At 40.1% G+C, this 18,673-nt stretch overlaps 1 protein-coding gene across 1 annotated transcript in view; it reads right to left on the reverse strand.

Annotated features, from left to right (window-relative positions):
* Nucleotides 1–18,673, reverse strand: part of CUNH11orf49 (chromosome unknown C11orf49 homolog) — an 82,443-nt gene that overhangs the window by 10,359 nt on the left and 53,411 nt on the right. The window contains exon 4 of the mRNA XM_042813738.1: nucleotides 5,200–5,284. Within this exon, the coding sequence (XP_042669672.1) occupies nucleotides 5,200–5,284 (85 nt within the window). The remainder of the gene's footprint in view (nucleotides 1–5,199; nucleotides 5,285–18,673) is intronic.

An 18,673-nucleotide genomic window follows, 5' to 3' on the forward strand; every position in this document is an offset into this window, starting at 1 on the left:
TTATGCCAAAAACATTCATAAAAATGAAAACATCATTCTGGTCACTATCACTACATAAGGATGAAAAGCTCTGAAGAGGGGAATATTAAACTTGGGCTGATCAATGATAGGTCAGACTAGTAAACAGAAGGAAACACTCCACTTATAGGAAAAGAAAAAGAAAACAAACCAGAATATTCAGAGGATGACAAAGAAAGTGATTGGTACTTCCTTTCAGCTGTGTGCTTTCCTGGACCACCGCACAGCACTAAGCAGAAACAGGTCTTCTGACCCTATCTGGTCAGTATCTATCATATCATGCCATATGAGGATTACCATTTCATTACAGCCAAAGTATAGGTCATCTTGTAGGACCCTTTTGAACATGGGGCCAAATGTGATCCACAAACCAATTCCTGCAGCCTCAATAGTCTAAACACGTTGCTGGCAAAAAGCTGTTATGTCTCATGTAGAAGACTCCAGGGAGCTGTGTGGGAGGCTGACCTAAAAGAGCTACAGGATCTTGCAAAAGGCTTACTTTCCTGCCACTCAGACCAGTTCTGTTCGCTGTGGCAAAATCAAACATGCAGAGCAGCTTGAATTAATTACCTTAAAGAAGAAAGACTGAGGCTAGGAGAGTCCCCAGGAGAAAACCCAGTATTTAAAACAAAACTCTTTGAAGATGTCAAAGTGCTTCTGATTTATTTATTATGTTCCAGAAGCCTCCTCCTCCTCCTGTCTAAAGAAGCAGTAGCTTCAGTGCTTAATTCTCACTAATAAGCATGTTACTGAAGTTGTCAGTGGCCACATCAAGGAAATGGCTTTGAAGCTGGCAGGCTGAGCATCTTCATCTCTCAGGCAATACTACTCAGCTTCTAGCATTTCCAACCACTCTTTAAGCACTGGAAATGCTATGGGCCCCATCACTGAGCAGCTGCGCTCCCTGCTTTGAAATGCTGGTCTATCTCCTAGATACCCTCAAAGCACCAGCTCCAAAGCTGTTGCTGGTACATTTCTACATCCTGGAGAAGTAGAAGAACAATGATGGACAGTTTTTAAATATGTTTTGTGGAGAAACAACATGATATCACCTTCATGACAATAAACTAAATTTCATTTCTTAAATCTAAAGCTATGGTCAGTGTGTGTGCTCTGCAGCAGCAATTTCCACTCTCCTACTTAAAGAAGAGCATCAGGAAGCAGGCAGAAGTCTGGGAATTTAATATTTCTTGCTTTTAGAGATGGCAAGGAGCCTCAAAGGGGTACTGTATGGCACATATGTAACAGGGGAATGTCTAAATAGAAGCAGGTGCACTCTGGTGCTGGGTTACTGACTCCACTTGGCCCAGGAGTCTGCACTCCGGAAATGTTGAGAAGTTTTAAAATCCAATACAATCATTTATGAGGAGATTGACTGCAGCTGGCTATTTCCCCACATAACTAGCTGACTGTGCAGCCAGGGAAGCTGAGAGAGCATCATATGCAATGTATCTGCACCTCTTCCCTGAAACAACCGGCAAGGAGGGAATTCCAGACAGCAGGACCTCAATTGAGGACAAAATCTGAAAAATCTGAACTGGAAATCAAGAGTTCATCAGGTAGCCAGTTTTTCAAGGGACTGTTTATTCATTCTTGTCCAAATTAGCCTTTCAGCCCTTGGGGGCTTGGACTTGGTTACAAGGTTAGTAGCTGTAGTAGTTGGCCCTCCGTTAATAATGGATATTAAGAAGAAAATGTGGAAAGAACTGAAGAAAGATGCCTACACTTGAGGGATTCTGGTAAGGATGTAGTGGTCTTTTAGGGTTCAAGCGGGTTTGGCTGGCAGGAAAGCCTTGCTAGTGTGTCAATGGGGAAACTTTGTGATCTGCTGACTACAGCTAGAATTTCAGAAACCCAGACTAGACAGGATGTTCCCAGGACAAATTCTAGACCCAGCAAGTTGACCAGGCAAAGGACTTTTACCGCTCTCTACTACCATTAAGGGCTAACTGACTCTGTGTGTCTTAAAGCCAGGCTGGATCAAATGGGTCTTCAGAGACTTGGTTTGTTTACTGATACATGGAGGCAAAAATAAATGGAACACACAAAAAGGGTAAGATCTGCACTCTCAGGCAATCTATTACCAGTGGGTGTACAGGCTTTCAAGACCCACTTCCGTTAGCACTTACCAATGCAATGTAAGCTCCCATACTGCATAAACCAGCTCAGGACTGGTTTATGTATTTACTCTATGTACTACTCTGCTCACACTACTCCAATGCAGGCAGTGAGGTCCTTGTGTTTGTTACAAGAGAAAAATCAGTGCTCTGGTAAGGTCCTGAGATTCCAGCACCAAACAGGAAAAATTTCTTCCTTTTCTGTCCTTTGCAGTTTCATGATTCAGAAAGCCAGAAGGTGCCTCTGAAGATCAAAGGTATCTCTGTAGATAAAAATCTTTAACATGCTAATGCCTATGACCCTTTGAAGAAAAAAATGTCCAAGAAGTCTCATAGACACACATAACTTGTTTTTTGGGCAGCATGACCACCTCTGCGTCTGTGTGGCACCAGGAATAGAAAAATAGAGGTCTCTGGTGTCATGCTAACAAAACCAATACTGTTGTAACCTCTGTTCCTCTAACATTGCCAGGTCTTACTCCCTTCCAGTGTTTGTTATCAGTGCATAGCAACAGCTCCTGGACAAGTGGAGAGTACCGTGTTGTGAGATCATCTCAATCATGCAGCACAGAGAATACAACTATGACTGCTTTCTTCCTAGGAGCTCCAATAATGACACAGCTCCTGGCTCTATCAGCAAACACTGTGGCTACTGCCACACCTGAATTCCTTTCCCAAGGCAAATTAGCAACAAAATTGCTGGGATTGTGCAGAGTGAAAGAGGAACAGTGTCAGGAGGTCTCTGTGTGCCATTCCCACTCTTCAAGGACTCAAACAGCTGCTTCCAGAAGACTGATTCACGTTTCCGACAGGCAGAACCAGAGAGAACGATAGGAAGTGGGAACTGGACTGAGTAGCAGCATGGGATGTGAAAAAGGAAAAAAAGAGCAACAACTGGAAGCAAAGAGAAAGATGTTTCAGAAATATGGCAAGTTTTATTAAAATTGCTCAATCGGATTATCTTCCAACAGAGTAATAGCATTGTCTAAGTAAATCTTAACCAGCCAGCAACAAGAGTGAGGTCATCCCCACCTGAGCTGGGGTGCATCTGACAGAGATTTCGTTTCTCCCTAACACCTGCTCTCAAAGCCTGCTCGCCTGTCTCTAAGGCATGCACACAACAGTGCAGCAGGCCCCTGAATGGGGCCTCTAGTTTACAGCAGCCTTGTGGATTAAATTCCTTGACACAAACATCATAACATGTGTAGATATGCTGAAGTCTCCTTTCATGCACCATCACAAATTCCTGCTCAGCTCAGCTGGAACCCTATGAAATGCACACCCACACATGGGACTGGTGCTGTTGTACCTCCATGAAAGGAAGCAGCAGATATATTCCTGCTGCAGGGTTAGCATTCTTTCCCAGTCTGGCATTGGAGGCCAAGCAACTGCACTTTGTTGGGCCCAGAAGGCACACGGATGAGCCAGAGGGAAAAGCAGCACTCATCTTTTAGTATTAATTGAAGCAGCACAGCTTTAATTCAGATACCAAGACATAGGTACCAGGGAAGAATTCAGTCAGCCAGGTGGAAGTACTGGCAGATGGATAACACTTTTACACTCTCCTGTCTTAGTATTATTTTCAAGAGACTCTGATGCTGAAGAAAGAAATGAAAAATACTAAAAACAAGGACCTCTTCATTATTCAGACCATGAACAACAAAGGAGCAGCTAATATCCTGATCACATGTCTGGATTCTGTTTCCAGTGTTATATCTGTGCCCACTAAAACACTTTAATTTCCATGCCCCTTCTACTGAGATGGCTAGGAATAAAGTATTCATTCAGTAATCTTGCTGTGATCTAAGACCTAAGATCTGAGAAGACCCCCTATCCCAAAAGATGCATATATTGTATTACATTTTCACTATCAGATAGTTAATAATCAACTGATGGACAGTTGGCTGAATATGAGCCAGCAGTGTGCCCAGGTGGCCAAGAAGGCCAGGGGTATCCTGACTTGGATCAGGAATGGAGTGGTGAGCAGGACGAGGGAAGTCATCCTGCCCCTGTACTCAGCATTGGTGAGATCTCACCTCGAGTACCGTGTTCAGTTTTGGGCACCTCAGTACAGAAAGGACACTGAGGTGCTGGAGCAGGTCCAAAGAAAGGCAACAAGGCTTGTGAAGGGCTTGGAGACTATGCCCTACAAGGAGAGACTGAAGGAACTGGGGACGTTCAGTCTGGGGAAAAGGAGGCTGAGGACAGACCTTATTGCTCTCTTCCAATATCTGAAAGGTGCTTACAGCAAGAGCAGGGTTGGTCTCTTCTCACTGGTGACAGGATGAGGGGAAATGGCCTCAGGTTGCGCCAGGGTAAGTTTAGGTTGGATATCAGGAAACACTTCTTTACAGAAGAACAGGGTTGTTAAGCACTGGAATAGGCTCCCCAAGGAGGTGGTTGAGTCACCATCCCTGGATGTGTTTAAAAGCCATTTGGACGTGGTGCTCAGGGTCATGATTTAGCAGAGGGTTGTTAGAGTTGGGGCAGTATGGTTAGGTCGTGGTTGGACTCCATGATCTTCAAGGTCTTTTCCAACCTGAGTGATTCTATGATTCTATTCTAACTGTCTGGGCTGGACTGGAACCAACAAACACTGTCAGTAAAAAAGTCCCATAAAACATTATCAGTGCCCTGAGTCATCTATCTGTTTTAGGCCTTGCCTAGATTAAAATAAAATTTCGAACAGATTAGCTACCGTGTTCTTAGCTAAAGTACTTTAAAACATTAGCAATTTACCTGAGTTTAGTACCTTTTAAATGTGATCAACCACAGGAAGCTGGTTGATAAATACATTTTAAATGATATCAGTTAAAACCACATTGGCTAACATTAAATGCAACTCACCTTGAATTTAGAGCAATATTCTGCATTCATATGCTTTAAATATATATTCTTTCTCATTGCTAGAAAAAACACTGTTTTTAACCCCAAATCATGATATCTCTTTTCCCCAGAATCTTAAAAGCTGAAGGTCTCTGTTCGTACCTTTATCCACAAACCTAGTTCCCAAGTCCACTTGTGCAGGACTGATCTTGCTCTAAAAGAGTAGATGAGAACCCACCTTGCTGCTTTCTGAGTGAGTTCCATAGGGAAGTCAGGGCAGAGCAGCTGCAGTAGGCAGTGGTATTCCTGTGCTGTCAGCAAATCTGCAGGAAAGGAGAGGTGAGAAAATCACAATTTTTTTACAGGATGATCTCTCCCCATGCTTCATCTCTTGAAAAAATTCATGCTCTTTTCTACCCTCCTTTTAAGACTGAATACGTAGCAACAATAAATCCACTTCCTTATTGCCTAGGCCCTCAGAGCTGGACTCTGCAGATGGGACTTCAAGTGAACCAGACAACCAGGGGCCTAATAGAGGGGAAACACTTCTAAAGCATTTCCATCAGAGAAGCTGCTAGCAGGTAGTGGTGATTCAGTGTGACAAAGAGGTAACCAAAACAACGCAGTTTCAAGTGACAACACAGTTTGGTTTGACTTGAATGTGGAAAAAAGAATCATTTCAAAGTCACTTAAATTTGCTGAAATTTGCTGGCATGATGACATTCACCACAATAAGCCTGAAAACCATCCACAGAACATCTGGCAGCAGTAACAAAGGCAAACAAGGCTTTGGGGTTGTATATGGAAGGCTACAGAGTATAAACCACAGACGTTATTACTTTGGCATTTGGTAAGGCAGCTGGACGGTCTCTTTTTGGAATAATGTGTACAAATCTGGTCACTGTATTATAGGAAGCAGAGAACTAAGATCCAAGAAACACAAGAAGAGCAATCAAATGATTTATGTTTTAGGGAGCTGCTTTGTGAAAGGATGGTCAAGAAAGGCCTCTGTGGTTCAGCAAAAAGAGTCATAGAGGTGAATCTTATGGAATTTTATAGGATCCCAAGGGAATGAAAATATATTGTTGTCAAAAAGCCCAACCTGATTGTGTGTTCATGGTCCAAAAGCCTGTGGACTGGAGTTATGGAGAAGACTAGCTGAATGGCAGCAATTTTGCAGTACTTCTATATACAGAAAAATGTGAAGTATGAAAGAAAGAGCCAGGGGTGGAAGTAGAGCCAAGCAGTAGTTGGGGAGGGAATCCAAAGGGCACAGGCATTAGGACTGAGGTACAGAACATCAGTTCTGTTACCAGAGACACATCTTAACCTTCCATCACCCCTAAGCTCCCATTCAAATAATCAACCAAATATACCTATCCCAGCTGGCAGCCACAACTTCTTGCTATCTCAAAGCTAGATGGTTCCACTAAGAGAAAAGAAAAACTAAGAGAAAGGGAAAATGCTACAACTCTGTCAGACATTTCAAGAGCCAGGTATGCAGCACCAAAGGACATTTCACTGCAATGTCCAACCCAGCCACAGTAATTTTTTCAGTGCTGACTACAGAAACATTGCGGGATCACTGACATCAAAATCAGGTTACAGACTTTACCTATGTTATTAGTGAGGGAACTGGAGGAAAGAGGGGAGAGAGCTAATATATTTTCTGTTCAGAAAACTATAAGACAAACACTACCTAGAATTATTTATTTCACACTGCTCTCGGGAGGACTTTCTACTTGATAAAGTACCCTTGATTTCAAGTCATGATACTAAAAGGTTATTTTGAACAATAAGTAGAAACATTTTGTTCAGCCTGGAAAAGCCAGCTCTGCAGTCAGAAATCAGAGAGAATACAAGGGAGTCCCAGCTTGTGCAGGTCACAATACCGTTATAGAGATTTGTACAGCCTGCTCTTCTACAGGGATAAATACATCAGAATCTCTCTTCTTCCCACATAAGAACTGAATTCAGATTTCTGTGATGGCACTGAAATGTGAAATACCTTAGAGAATATGGAGGGCACTATAACTTCTTTTGTATTGTCATTTCTAACTACAATGCAATTCAGAGGCTGATCTCTGTTGAAGACACTTGGTCTTTCAGCCATCATGTGACTGAGCTTGGGCTATGAGGGTGTCCAGTACCACTGAGCTTTTAAGTATAACCACAAGATACTATTGAAAGTGTCCTGCTTACTACAAGCAGTAAACTGCTATTTTTAACAGATTTTTCAGCCAAATGCCAGGTCACAATTTATATTTCATTAAACATAGAAAGAGAAAAGTTCTTCTCTTTTGTTTTGTTATATTGACATTCATTTATAGCAATACAGATTTTGGTCCTAATTTCTTAAAGAAGCTCTTTGATCATTTAAAGAACATGCAAGCTTCATGAAATCATCTTCAACTAGCTCAACACAGGGAGAAGGTTAGTAGGTGGGCATAAAAAAACTCTTCTGAAACACATTTTCTCATAGTTGAAGAGTATGGTGTGGGCTACTCTTCAAGACCTGTGGGAGGATAATTCTCCCACAGACTTCTGAATCTCAGCCTTATCTTTCTCCTCAAAGGTAGGAGGAGGTTTTCTGTGAAAGTTGTTCACAGACTCTGTCAGGTTTCTAGACAAAAGCAGCTTAAAAGGGTAACTGGGCCCTAAGTAAGCATTAGTTTTGAGGCACAAAGATATCTCATTGCCTGGAATTAATGTGTTTTTAAAACTTAATAATCATTTATGTTGTCTTTTACTCCTCATTCTTTGTTTTGAATTAGAGCACCATCCTTATTCCTCCACCGGAAAACCACAAAGCAACATATAGCTAAAGCAGAAGTCTGCCTAAAAGGACATTAGGAAAGGATAGCAGATATCCTCCCCAGCCAGCAAATCAGAAGGCAACATTTATTTTCAGTACAAGTGAAGAATTAATTACAGTTCTAGCCTTTGAGCAAGTAGTCTATTTAGATGGGAACTGCATGCAAAGCTGAAGCAGCACAGAGAAGTTCCTTCTGTAAAGGAAGAAGCTTGTTCTTTACTCTTTTTCTTCTTGCTGCTTATGCCTGGAGAGAATGCACCCTCAAATGAGTCACCAAAGCATGCAGGCTTTTAGACCATAACATAACTCAGCCTGTAGACACCCCAGGCATCTGACCAGTAAATCATACCGATTTCTCTGACTAGGGATGGATACCTATTAAACAGGAAGGGGGATCACCGCAGACCCTAGGAGGTGTCTACAGCTTTCTGTGATGACTGTTTTCTTATTCCCTACAGCAAGGTCAGCGAAGACCATACAGAAAATTACTTTTGCCCATGAACCATACTGCCTGCCAAGAGCTGCTTGGAATAAACAAGGGCAGTTTGGTGTATGACCACATTGCTCCTTCCTGTCTCCAGGCCACAGCTGAGTAAATAGTCTCCAATGCTGCAAGATGAAGAAAGAAAGAAAAGAAGGAAGGTATCAGTCAGAATAAGTGAAAATTGGAATCCACAACTGCCACTTTGGTTGCTACCACAAAATTACTATATCTCAAGTTCCAGTAACAAATGAAGCAAATCAAAGAGTTTAAGGCTGACCCTATAGCAGAGAAATATATGCACTCTACCATGATTTCACAGTGCAACAAACTTGATCATCTCATGTGCTTAAGGATGAAGAGAAACTGCAATCTCCACATTAACCATCTTCATTTCAAAGTAACACTTTTCTACTGCAAGATAGCTAATCAATAAATTGCAGAGTGATTCTAAAACAGCAGTCCACTAAGAAGGAGCTGGGAGACTTAACAGAAAAAGAAAAGTAAATTGGTATGGCTAAAGATGAAGAGGAAGCTCTTTAACTGTTTACTCACAATTTTTGCTGTACTCGTCTCCAGACTCCTGCCTAGTCTGTATACTGCTGCTGCTGTCACGATACCAGAAAAATCCAGACTGTTGTCCACCAGATCTCACCATCCAAGATCAGTTTATTGTCCATTAATGCCAAGGGAGACTTGTCCTCACATTTCAGAGACACAGTGGCCAGAGATGTTCATCCAAGTGGTACAGTCTTGGAAAACAAACATGCCACTTTCTGGATAAAAATGGCCAGCACTTGAAGGCAGCTGCTATGTATTTCCCTGGCTTTTAAAACCTAGACTCTTCTACCACCTCTGTTTCCTGTTTGTGTGTAGCTGACAGGTGGCACCTAACACAAAGCAAAGCAAGCTCTAGGAATGCTAAATGATGCATTTAGCCTGCTATTGGTGTCCTGAATGAGGTGTATTGTTAGACACACCTGAGCTATCTTTAAAGCTTTAAAGTCTTTCATGTTGACAGCAGCCTAGCCACAGATGCCTGGAGCTCAGTGATGGCTGTAAAATCTACCTAGGAAGCCAATAAATATTTAGGACAGCCTGAACTGAAGTCACTGCTGCTGTATCTAGGCTGCTTTCGGCACAAGACATAGTTATCCACAGTGCTGTCACAACCTATGACAGCTATAAATATGCCAAAAGTAGTAGGAGAATACTTATTGCAGTTGGTGTATGAAATTTGACCCAAAAAGTCACATTAGTAACTCCCCAGAAACAGAATGATTGCCTTGATGGGAATAAGAAACTTAAATTTATATTCATCATCTTGTATATACAGCTATCCAAGAAGGCTGGAGCCCTGGGCAATGTAGCTTTCCACTCAGGATTATGGTAGGACACAAAATTTCCACAGATTGTTTTTCTACCACAGCCATGAAGTCATTCAGGAGTCATAAAGTCATAATCACGGTAAATCAGTCTCCTGGAAATATAACAGAGAAAAGCCCAATAAATAACAAAATGTACTTTGAAATGTTGGGAGAATCTTTCCTGGCCTTTAGATTTTTAGAGTTTCTGATATACACACTATCACATCCTTAGGATTTTCTCTTTATATTTACAAAAAACAAATAAAAAAGAAAAAGCCTCTGAAAATAAAAGTCCAGATGTTCTCATGCTGCCTACAGGAGTTGCAATTCTACAAAAAGAGCAATATAAACACACTCATAGTTAATAACACAATTTCACAACTTCCATCTGACTAAGAGGCTGTGCTCTTCACATCTTATTTGCAGGATAGTGATAACCTAATGTCCTCAGCTCTCCATACATCTGGCACTAGTAGCAAACAGAAAGCCAAGAGCTCTAGGAAAATGAATCTAAGCATAGCACTTGATCAGCAATAAATTTATAAAATTTTACATTGAGAGATTTTATAAACTATCAGGAAAAAGACCTGTTGTTCTAACTTGAGGAAATGATTGTTTAGGAAGATTTTGAAAGAAAATAAAAACATTCAACCACTGTTTCTTTGATTGATTCATTTTTTTTACTAACGAGAAGAGATAAAATAAACAGAAGCCAGATCCAAAATGTTAAGAGAGAAAGCAGAACCTCCCTTTTCAGGAGAGATAAACTTAGGCTCAGGTAATTTCCTGCTGAAAATGTTTAAATTCAGAAGTTGAAGAGTATGCAATACTATTGTCATTAATGATCCTTATTGTCATTAATGGTCTTCTAATTAAAGGTAGGTTCAGGACAACTGGCTTTATTTGTATTACAGTTGCTAAGATCGTTTGTTAACGCTCTGATATCAGACACATTCTTAAGTCTCATCTTCTAGCATCTTTCCTATATTAAAGCAGCAGCTGACTTCAGGTTACTCGCAAATCCTGTTTTTCCACTGATATCATTTCGATCCCTCCAGAAGGGATCCCAAGGTGTTCTCCAAAGACCATCTGACATGACAGCAAAGGCAGGCAGGATATCTGAAGAATGCATTCTGTTGCTAGAGTTTGGTTCTGTAGCTCAATTCTTCCAGAGCGGTGCTTGAAGCGCCAGATTAATTCTACGGACATATGAAAACATTTGCAAAATCCTGCCAGAACCAGATGTAAGAGCGTTGCTACAGGCAACTAGCCTTCACAAGATATTCTGTGCTCCACAAAGGATCATGGCTGCAAACAGCAAACTTAGGTAACTCCTGATAACACACAGAAAGACCCAGCTTAAGATACAGAAAAAATGAAAAGAGTGACGGAGATTTAGTAAGATTCACTTGGACTCAAGACAAATACAGTGGAGAGCTAAAGCAGACTGACCAAAAAGATTTGTCGGGGTAGTGCTGAAAGAGAGAACCGTTAGAAAGGATTAACACTGTGGTTGAGCAGAGAGCTTTTTTAAGTACTCAAGTAAGAAGGAAAAGATTTATCTGCAGTTGACATAAAGAATAAAAACATTAGTTCGAAAGGGAATCTTGACAGTTCAAATGAACAGTAACCCCACTGAAAAGATGGCTTATTTCAGGCAAAGCTCCAGTGGCACCACCTTTTGAGTGAGTCAAAGATGTCTTAAAAAATGAAAATCTCTAGATAGTGTGGTTATTTTTGCCCCTCGATCTTGAACTGTGTCATCAATAAGCCATTTGTCAGGTTAACAAAAAACAAAACATGAATCTGTATAGAACTGCTGCAATTCTATCTCCAGAATCCAAAATCTTGGTGTTTATGCAAACTTTCAATTATCCTCTAGTTCTTTTCAAATTCCCCATAATTATCTTACAGTATAAAACATTTCATGTGGCAGCATTCCTTCAGCTTAGAATGAGTGTCACTAAGGGCAAGATGAGCATTGCCAAAGGTGCAGTCCAAAGGCTATGGTGTGGCATGCTCATGTGGCTAGCATGGCACATCCAGAAACTGAAGAATTTAAACTTTATTAGAAACAAAACAAAAAAATGTAAAGAAAACATTCCAATAGTGGAAGTTTAACCATCATCAATGCAGTATTCCTCAATCCACAGATAGCCTGAAACATGACTGAAGTACGAACTTTGGTAACTTAAACACTAAAATCTAATGAAACACTAAAGATGATGTTAACTTTTTCATTTCTTCTTTTAACTGCAGGATGGGACTTCGGATGAAGTTGGATTTTAACGAATTCAGAACTCCTGAAGAGCAAGAACAGCAAGCAGTAAGAAAGAAGAATTAACCATAACTTTTGGAGGTATTTTCAGAAGTAGATCACCATGGAATGGCTTGGGTTGGAAGGAACCGTGAAGACCATCTCGTTCCAACACCCCTGTATCTCCCGCTCCATCAGGTTGCTCAAGACCCCAGCCAACCTAGCCTTAAATGCCTCCAGGCATGGGGCATCCACAGCTTCTCTGAGCAACATATGCCAGTGCCTCATCATTCTCTAAGTAAATAAGTTTCTCCTTATATCTACTTGAAATTTCTTCTCTTAGTTTAAAACTTCCCCCTTGTCCCATCACTATCAGACAATATAAAAAATTACTCTCCATATTTTTATGTTCCCCTTGAGTATTGAAAGGCAGTGGTGAAATCACTCTGAAGCCTTCTTCAGGCTGAACAACCCCAAAGATGGAAGAAGATAAACAAACAAAAAAAAAGCCTGGTTTAAATCTGTCAGATACATTACTGACTAAAGAAAGCAAGTAGTAGATAAAACTATTTGCTACACAGACACACAGTTTTCTTCATGTAGCCTTCTTTGCAAGATAATCCTGTGTATATTCAAAAGCATAGATAATACTAAATCTACACTCAGATCTGTGAGTAAGGTCTAAAAGGACATTTAGCCTTTTCCAAAGGACATTGGCTTGAAGCAAATGAAAAGGCTTGTTTGGTGGACTACAGTGTGAGAATGTATGGCTTTCTGTCATGTGTTAGATACTTTAAAAAAGCAAAGTAAGAAATGCTAAGAATGTCCCAACATCTAAAGTTAAGTGTAGTAACAAATATTCTGTATATTTTTGGCTGATCATCAGCCAGTGGCCCAGCAGAAATCACTCCTCAGTCTGTAAACAGCTAAAAAGGGAAATGACATTAGACAGCAAGAGGCGTTTTAATCTACCAAATATATGTAAAACCAAACCAAGATTGTCTCTTCAGATATATAAACTGGAAAATCATAAATAAGTTACAATTTCAAAGTGAGATTAATTTACAACTGAAGTGCTGTTACATTTACTATTCTTTGTATGTGCTGTCCGTGACACCATCTTTTCCCTTTCACTGTCATGTCACTTAAGATGCAATCAGCAGATCTTCCAAGTGCTTCTATCTTGTTCAACAGTTGATTTTCTTCATTTTGAGGAGCTTTCAGTTGCTGATTGAGAAAATAATCAATCCAATGCCAGAGCTATATGGTCGTGTCAACAATAAGGAGCAAACATTCCCGCAGGAGTTCTGGCCATCTGGGGGGCAGACTGCTCAACCACTTGAAACGGGACCCACAACAATCTTAATAGTGAAGTACAGGAATGCCGGCTACACTTCACTAGAGGGGACCATCAACATTTCCCCAGGCTCTCAGGCAGCGTCAATAATCTTTAGGCAAGATGTGGATCAGGCTCCATTCAAGAAAACAAGTTGTCATTAAGCTTAAGATCTTCAAAACAACTGAAGAATTCATAGCTACACATCACGAGAAAGGCAGAGTAAATGGGCAGGTGGTATGCAGCTGCATCTCATGCAATACGGGACCTTACGTGCAACGCCTCCTCCCTCAGATGTGTAGTGGGTCTAGTGACAGTAATGGGACTATGGCCAAGGAGAGGCACACAGCCTTCAGCTACTGCTTAGTATTTCATCTCTGCTTTGGGAACTGAAGAAGTATATTTAGCTGGCAAACTCATTAGTGTCAAGCACAGCAGGTTTGAAATCGTAAGAAAAGCTATGAGATTGGGCTAGAAGGAAAAAGAAGTGGGGGTTAAAGAGGAAAGAAGTGACATACAATGAACTGCAGAAATGCTGCAGATTGCTGTAGCAATCTCAGGTCTAAGATCTTTCCAAAAAACATCAACCAAAGGTTCTGGTGACCCAGTTCCAGTAGAATCAAGTATTTGAAATACTTTGAATCTCCCAAATGTTTCAGACTTCAACATGGCGCATAAAAGCATGAAGAGCAACAACCAACAATGAACGAAACTAAAATGTTTTGGACTTTAAACTGTTTCAGTAGAGGCTTTCAAGGAACAGTGCAGTTTCTACAAACACATCATGAAAGACTGAGGGAACATTTCAGCATAGTTTAGTATGTCATAATGTAAAGCAGTAAGTTCATTGTGGCTGAAGCTAGTTGTGATCCACAAAGCACTGAATGGTCCAGCACATAACTTTCTCTGTAAGCTTGTGTAATAAAAACATTCATAATCCTGGCCATTCTTTGACTGTACTGCAATGAATATTTATACATAGTTTTTCCACAGACCGTGCAGCACCATCCTATGTACCCAGACCATTGGCTAGTTTTCTTCAGTCTTTTACAGATTACAAATGCCGAGGAAAACAGTATGAAAGGAAAGGACATTTTTAAAGAGCCTCTGGGTCAACAGTTAAAGCATCTATTCACAAAAAAACAAGCATTGTGGTATATACAAACTTATGGTTTGACAATGTTTTTTAATCAGATAAAGTGCTCTCAAACACTCTGAAACCAAGTCATTTTTATGAGTGTAAAAAACTAAGAAGAAAATGAACCTGAAACCAAACAAGTCAATAAGTGGATGTAGGAAGGTAATCTGGTTAATGACAAGACTGAAGAAGTCATTAGTTATTTAGAAGGAAATGCAGTGGAGCATGTAAGCTCCACAGAGAATGTCTGCAGCCCATTACAATATCAATGAGCTAGATTAATGATTATAAATGACTACCACTACAGAACTGGTCTGAATGCAAAGCAGAATGAATGCACTAAGAGAAACTTGAAACAACAATGCATCCAACTACCCCTTTTTTTGGCCACAGTTCTGTAACTACACTCTTGATTTTAACTCTTCAGTTCTCCAGGGAGCAGTGTGGCCCTTCCCCTTCCCCTTCCCCTCCCTCCCCTCCCCCCCCAAAAAAAGGGGGAGAGAAAATGAAATAAGGTACTTTTTTTCTGTATCTGCCATATATTTTAAAATGACCATAAACGTTCATTAAAAATAAATAAAAATTGTTGGGCATTCTTGAACTTTTAGCACAGCAAGTTCTTAACTCTTCAAGTGTCCATTAATCCAGAAAGCCTCACATAGACATCATGCATTTTTGACAAAGTTTAAATGAAATCTATTTCACAGTTTAATACACTTCCATGGACCATCTACTGTGAACTGCAAATTAAAAATATTCTGCTGGACGAAGGTTAAAGGAAATGCTCTAAATTCTTCAGCATTATGTCCTAACACTGATAGTATGCATATATTATGGTAATCAGGCAAGGGTAAAAAATTAGACAAAAGAGTGCCTCTTGTTGGAGAAAATGAAAGGACAGTTTCTTATTGCTGCACAGGGCTTTCCAGAGAAAACAAAGGCCATCTACTGGAGGTACATATAAACCCACACTGTAATCTTTGTTTGAAGAAACTGAAAACAGATAAGAGTTCAGTTGTTTAATCTCTTTTCAACTTTCAGATGACAGTTTGAAGATCTTCAAGGATGAAATCATTAAAAAGAAAAAAAGAGTATCAACTTAGCTGCTTAGTTTTAAGAAGATAACTTTGAGAGCAAATTATTCTGACCATATATGATATAGAAGTGATTTTTCCTAAAGAAAGCGTGATCAGTATTCTATGGAAGCTCCTGTAAGGATTGCTGCTGCAATGCATGCTACCGAGAATGTAAAAAGGAAACTAAAACAGAACTTTCAAGAAATACAGGGCTATCCTTATTCTGGGGAAAAAGAAAGTAAAGAAAAAAAAAAGAATTCCAGGAGTCCTAATATCCTAAATACAGTTATACTGTTATTCATGATGTGTTTGTAGAATAAAACAATACTGTTGACTAACGCATGTATAGGAAGAGGGGCCATCCATAGTAACACTGTATTAACCTTTACTTGTAACTGGGTTCTCAGTGACATTGTTCTAACACAATTGTACTCTCTGTGGTTTCGCTCTTACATATTCTTTTTGAGTCTCCCGTGCAACAATATCCTGACTGTTCAGCCAAAAAAAAATATAAATAAATAAATTACAACCCACCATGAAAATGCAAGTATGATAAACCATCAGAGTGGGAGTCAAGATGAAAGCTGCTCTTTAAGTATCTCTAGCCATTAAAGACTTACAAAACACATGTTCCTTTTATTTGCTGCAACATTTGCCCTTCTTTTCCCATTCAGTGGTGAGACTTATGGAACAAGTCTGAAAATCAGATGGTGCAAATCATACAGCAACATAGCTTTAAGAAGTACTTAAACGTAATGTATTTCAGCATATGTTCTTGACTCAAAGGAAATGTGCTCGATCCTTCAAAGCAGAGCTTAAAAGCTAAGGTCCTATTTGCTCCACGCAATTATAAATGTTTCTTCATGCTGCCCTGTTGGGAAAAAGATTGCTTCCTGGTGTTTCTGGCAAAGGAACTGTATCTAACAGACTGCATCAGATGTTCCTGCATTTCAGTAGTACTCTATGTGAAGTGGATGGTCAAAATAAAGGGATGCTATATAGATGTATTAAGTCATATTGCTTTAACTTTCATGTCACATTTAAAAGTAACATCCATCCTTGCAGTTGTCTCTCACATGAGTTATCTCCTGTCTGGATCTGTTTTGAGCTTTGCTTTGCTGTTCCACACTCCCGATACCGAGGACTCTGAAACTAGCAGCACTAGCTCTCAAAGAGATTCAAGATTAAATAAAATCATTAGCATACAGTGAGTCCCAAAGGAAAACAAAAAATATACCACCTCCAAAAAACTTCCAGGATGTTCAGTAGATACAAGTTACAAGAAAAAGCTCCTCGGTTATTAGAGAATATGGAAGTTACTCTGGACTTGAGAACCTGAGTCCAAGCACCAAAATAAAACTTTGCTGATGAACTCCCTGAATTAGAAACTGACAGAAAGAACAAGGCTTTGAGGGTTCAAGCTGGTGGGCAATAAACAGAATGCTGAAGTTTCTAAATCATCTCCAGTAAATGGGATATGTTTGGAAAGTCACTTTAAATGACATGTTTATCAAGAAGAAAAACAAATCTTCTCGCTATTTACTTTTACTCTTTCCATTTAGGAGGATGTTTTCTGGGATTTGGTAGAGAACAAATGGATGAGTGCTGCAAAGGGAAATAGGCTGAAAGCCTTTATGTGCACATCTCATATTCACTTGCAGCTCTGTATACACAGCTGTGACCAGAACAGAGTTTTACTGAATGAAGGACACAGTTCTGAATCCACTGGTACAGCACACGGAAGATCATCATTACTTGCTTAGCTGTTAAGGTCTGAAACAACAAATCAGTGAATTATTTGAGAATTTAATGAGCCTTTCTTCTGATTTCCTTTTCTTTTTGAATAGCTGTCTGTACCACTAGAAAGTCTTCTTATGAATAAGTGTAGATATGAAAGCTTTTCAATGATAGACAAATTAGATTGCAGTTTCAATATCTGTGTGAAATTGTTAACTATTCTGGATGTTAAAAGGAAGCTGTTAAAATACCTTCTGTTATACCTATTAGTAAACACAAAGAAAACTAGGCAAGTACTAGAAATTTCTGGTATAACAGGAAAATGAGGAGATACATGAGTGGAGTTTGTGGCTACAACAACCTGCTTTCAGATACTAAAGACAGATAGGAACAGAGAAGTTTTGTTTATATAGAACTCATTTGTAAAACAAACAGGTATGATTTATTATTCATCTTTGCAGTATAAAACTACTTCCTGTCAATCTAGTATTTTAATTCCTGTAAGTGTGAATATTGCTGGTCAGTAACAAAAATAAATAAGATTAGTATTTTGTGATAATGATATATCAGGTTATGACCATATCTGACTCAGAAATGTCCAAAAATTAGACTAGAAAAAAGCAGTATCACAGAATCACAGAATGGCCAGGGTTGGAAGGGTCCTCAAGAATCATGAATCTCCAACCCCCCTGCCACAAGCAGGGCCACCAACCTCCCCATTTAATACCAGACCAGGCTGCCCAGGGCCCCATCCAACCTGGCCTCGAACACCTCCAGGGACGGGGCATCCACAGCCTCTCTGGGCAGCCTGTTCCAGCACCTCACCACTCTCTCTGTAAAGAACTTCCCCCTGATATCCAACCTAAATCTCCCCTCCCTCATCTTAAAACCATTTCCCCTTGTGCTGCAATTATCAGCCCTTTCAAAGAGTTGATTCCTCTCCTGTTTGTAGGCACCCTTTAGGTACTGAAAGGCTGCAATGAGGTCACTCCACAGCCTTCTTTTCTCCAAGCTGAACAAGCCCAGCTCCCTCAGCCTGTCTTTGTAGGGGAGGTGCTCCAGTCCCCTGATTATCATTGTGGCCCTCCTCTGGACCCTCTCCAACAGCTCTGTCTTTCTTGTACTGGAGGCTCCAGACCTGGATGCAGTATTCCAGATGGAGCCACACAAGAGCAGAGTAGAGGGGGACAATCACCTCCCTGTCCCTGCTGGCCCCCCCAGCAGGGTAAAATTCATACGTGTGAAATATTAATTAGGAAGATAAAAATATTTATGACTTTCTCAAAAAAGTACCAATGTTCAGCTCAGTCACAGATGTATTGCAGTGCAAACAACACTTGCTGTGCCATTGGAAGTCTGGGATCATCACAATTCCGTCTCTACAAGAAAAGAACAATGATCTACTTATTCATATTCTTGGCAGTTTATAATAGGCTAAAAGTTAATATGTAACATTATAAATAGAGATCTATAATAAATTTTTGAACTTGGCTACCTTGGCCTGC

The sequence above is a fragment of the Centrocercus urophasianus genome, unplaced genomic scaffold (assembly GCF_019232065.1).
Source record: "Centrocercus urophasianus isolate 14NV4802_14NV808 unplaced genomic scaffold, USGS_Curo_1.0 seq_14, whole genome shotgun sequence".
In the NCBI taxonomy this organism is placed as follows: Eukaryota; Metazoa; Chordata; class Aves; order Galliformes; family Phasianidae; genus Centrocercus; species Centrocercus urophasianus.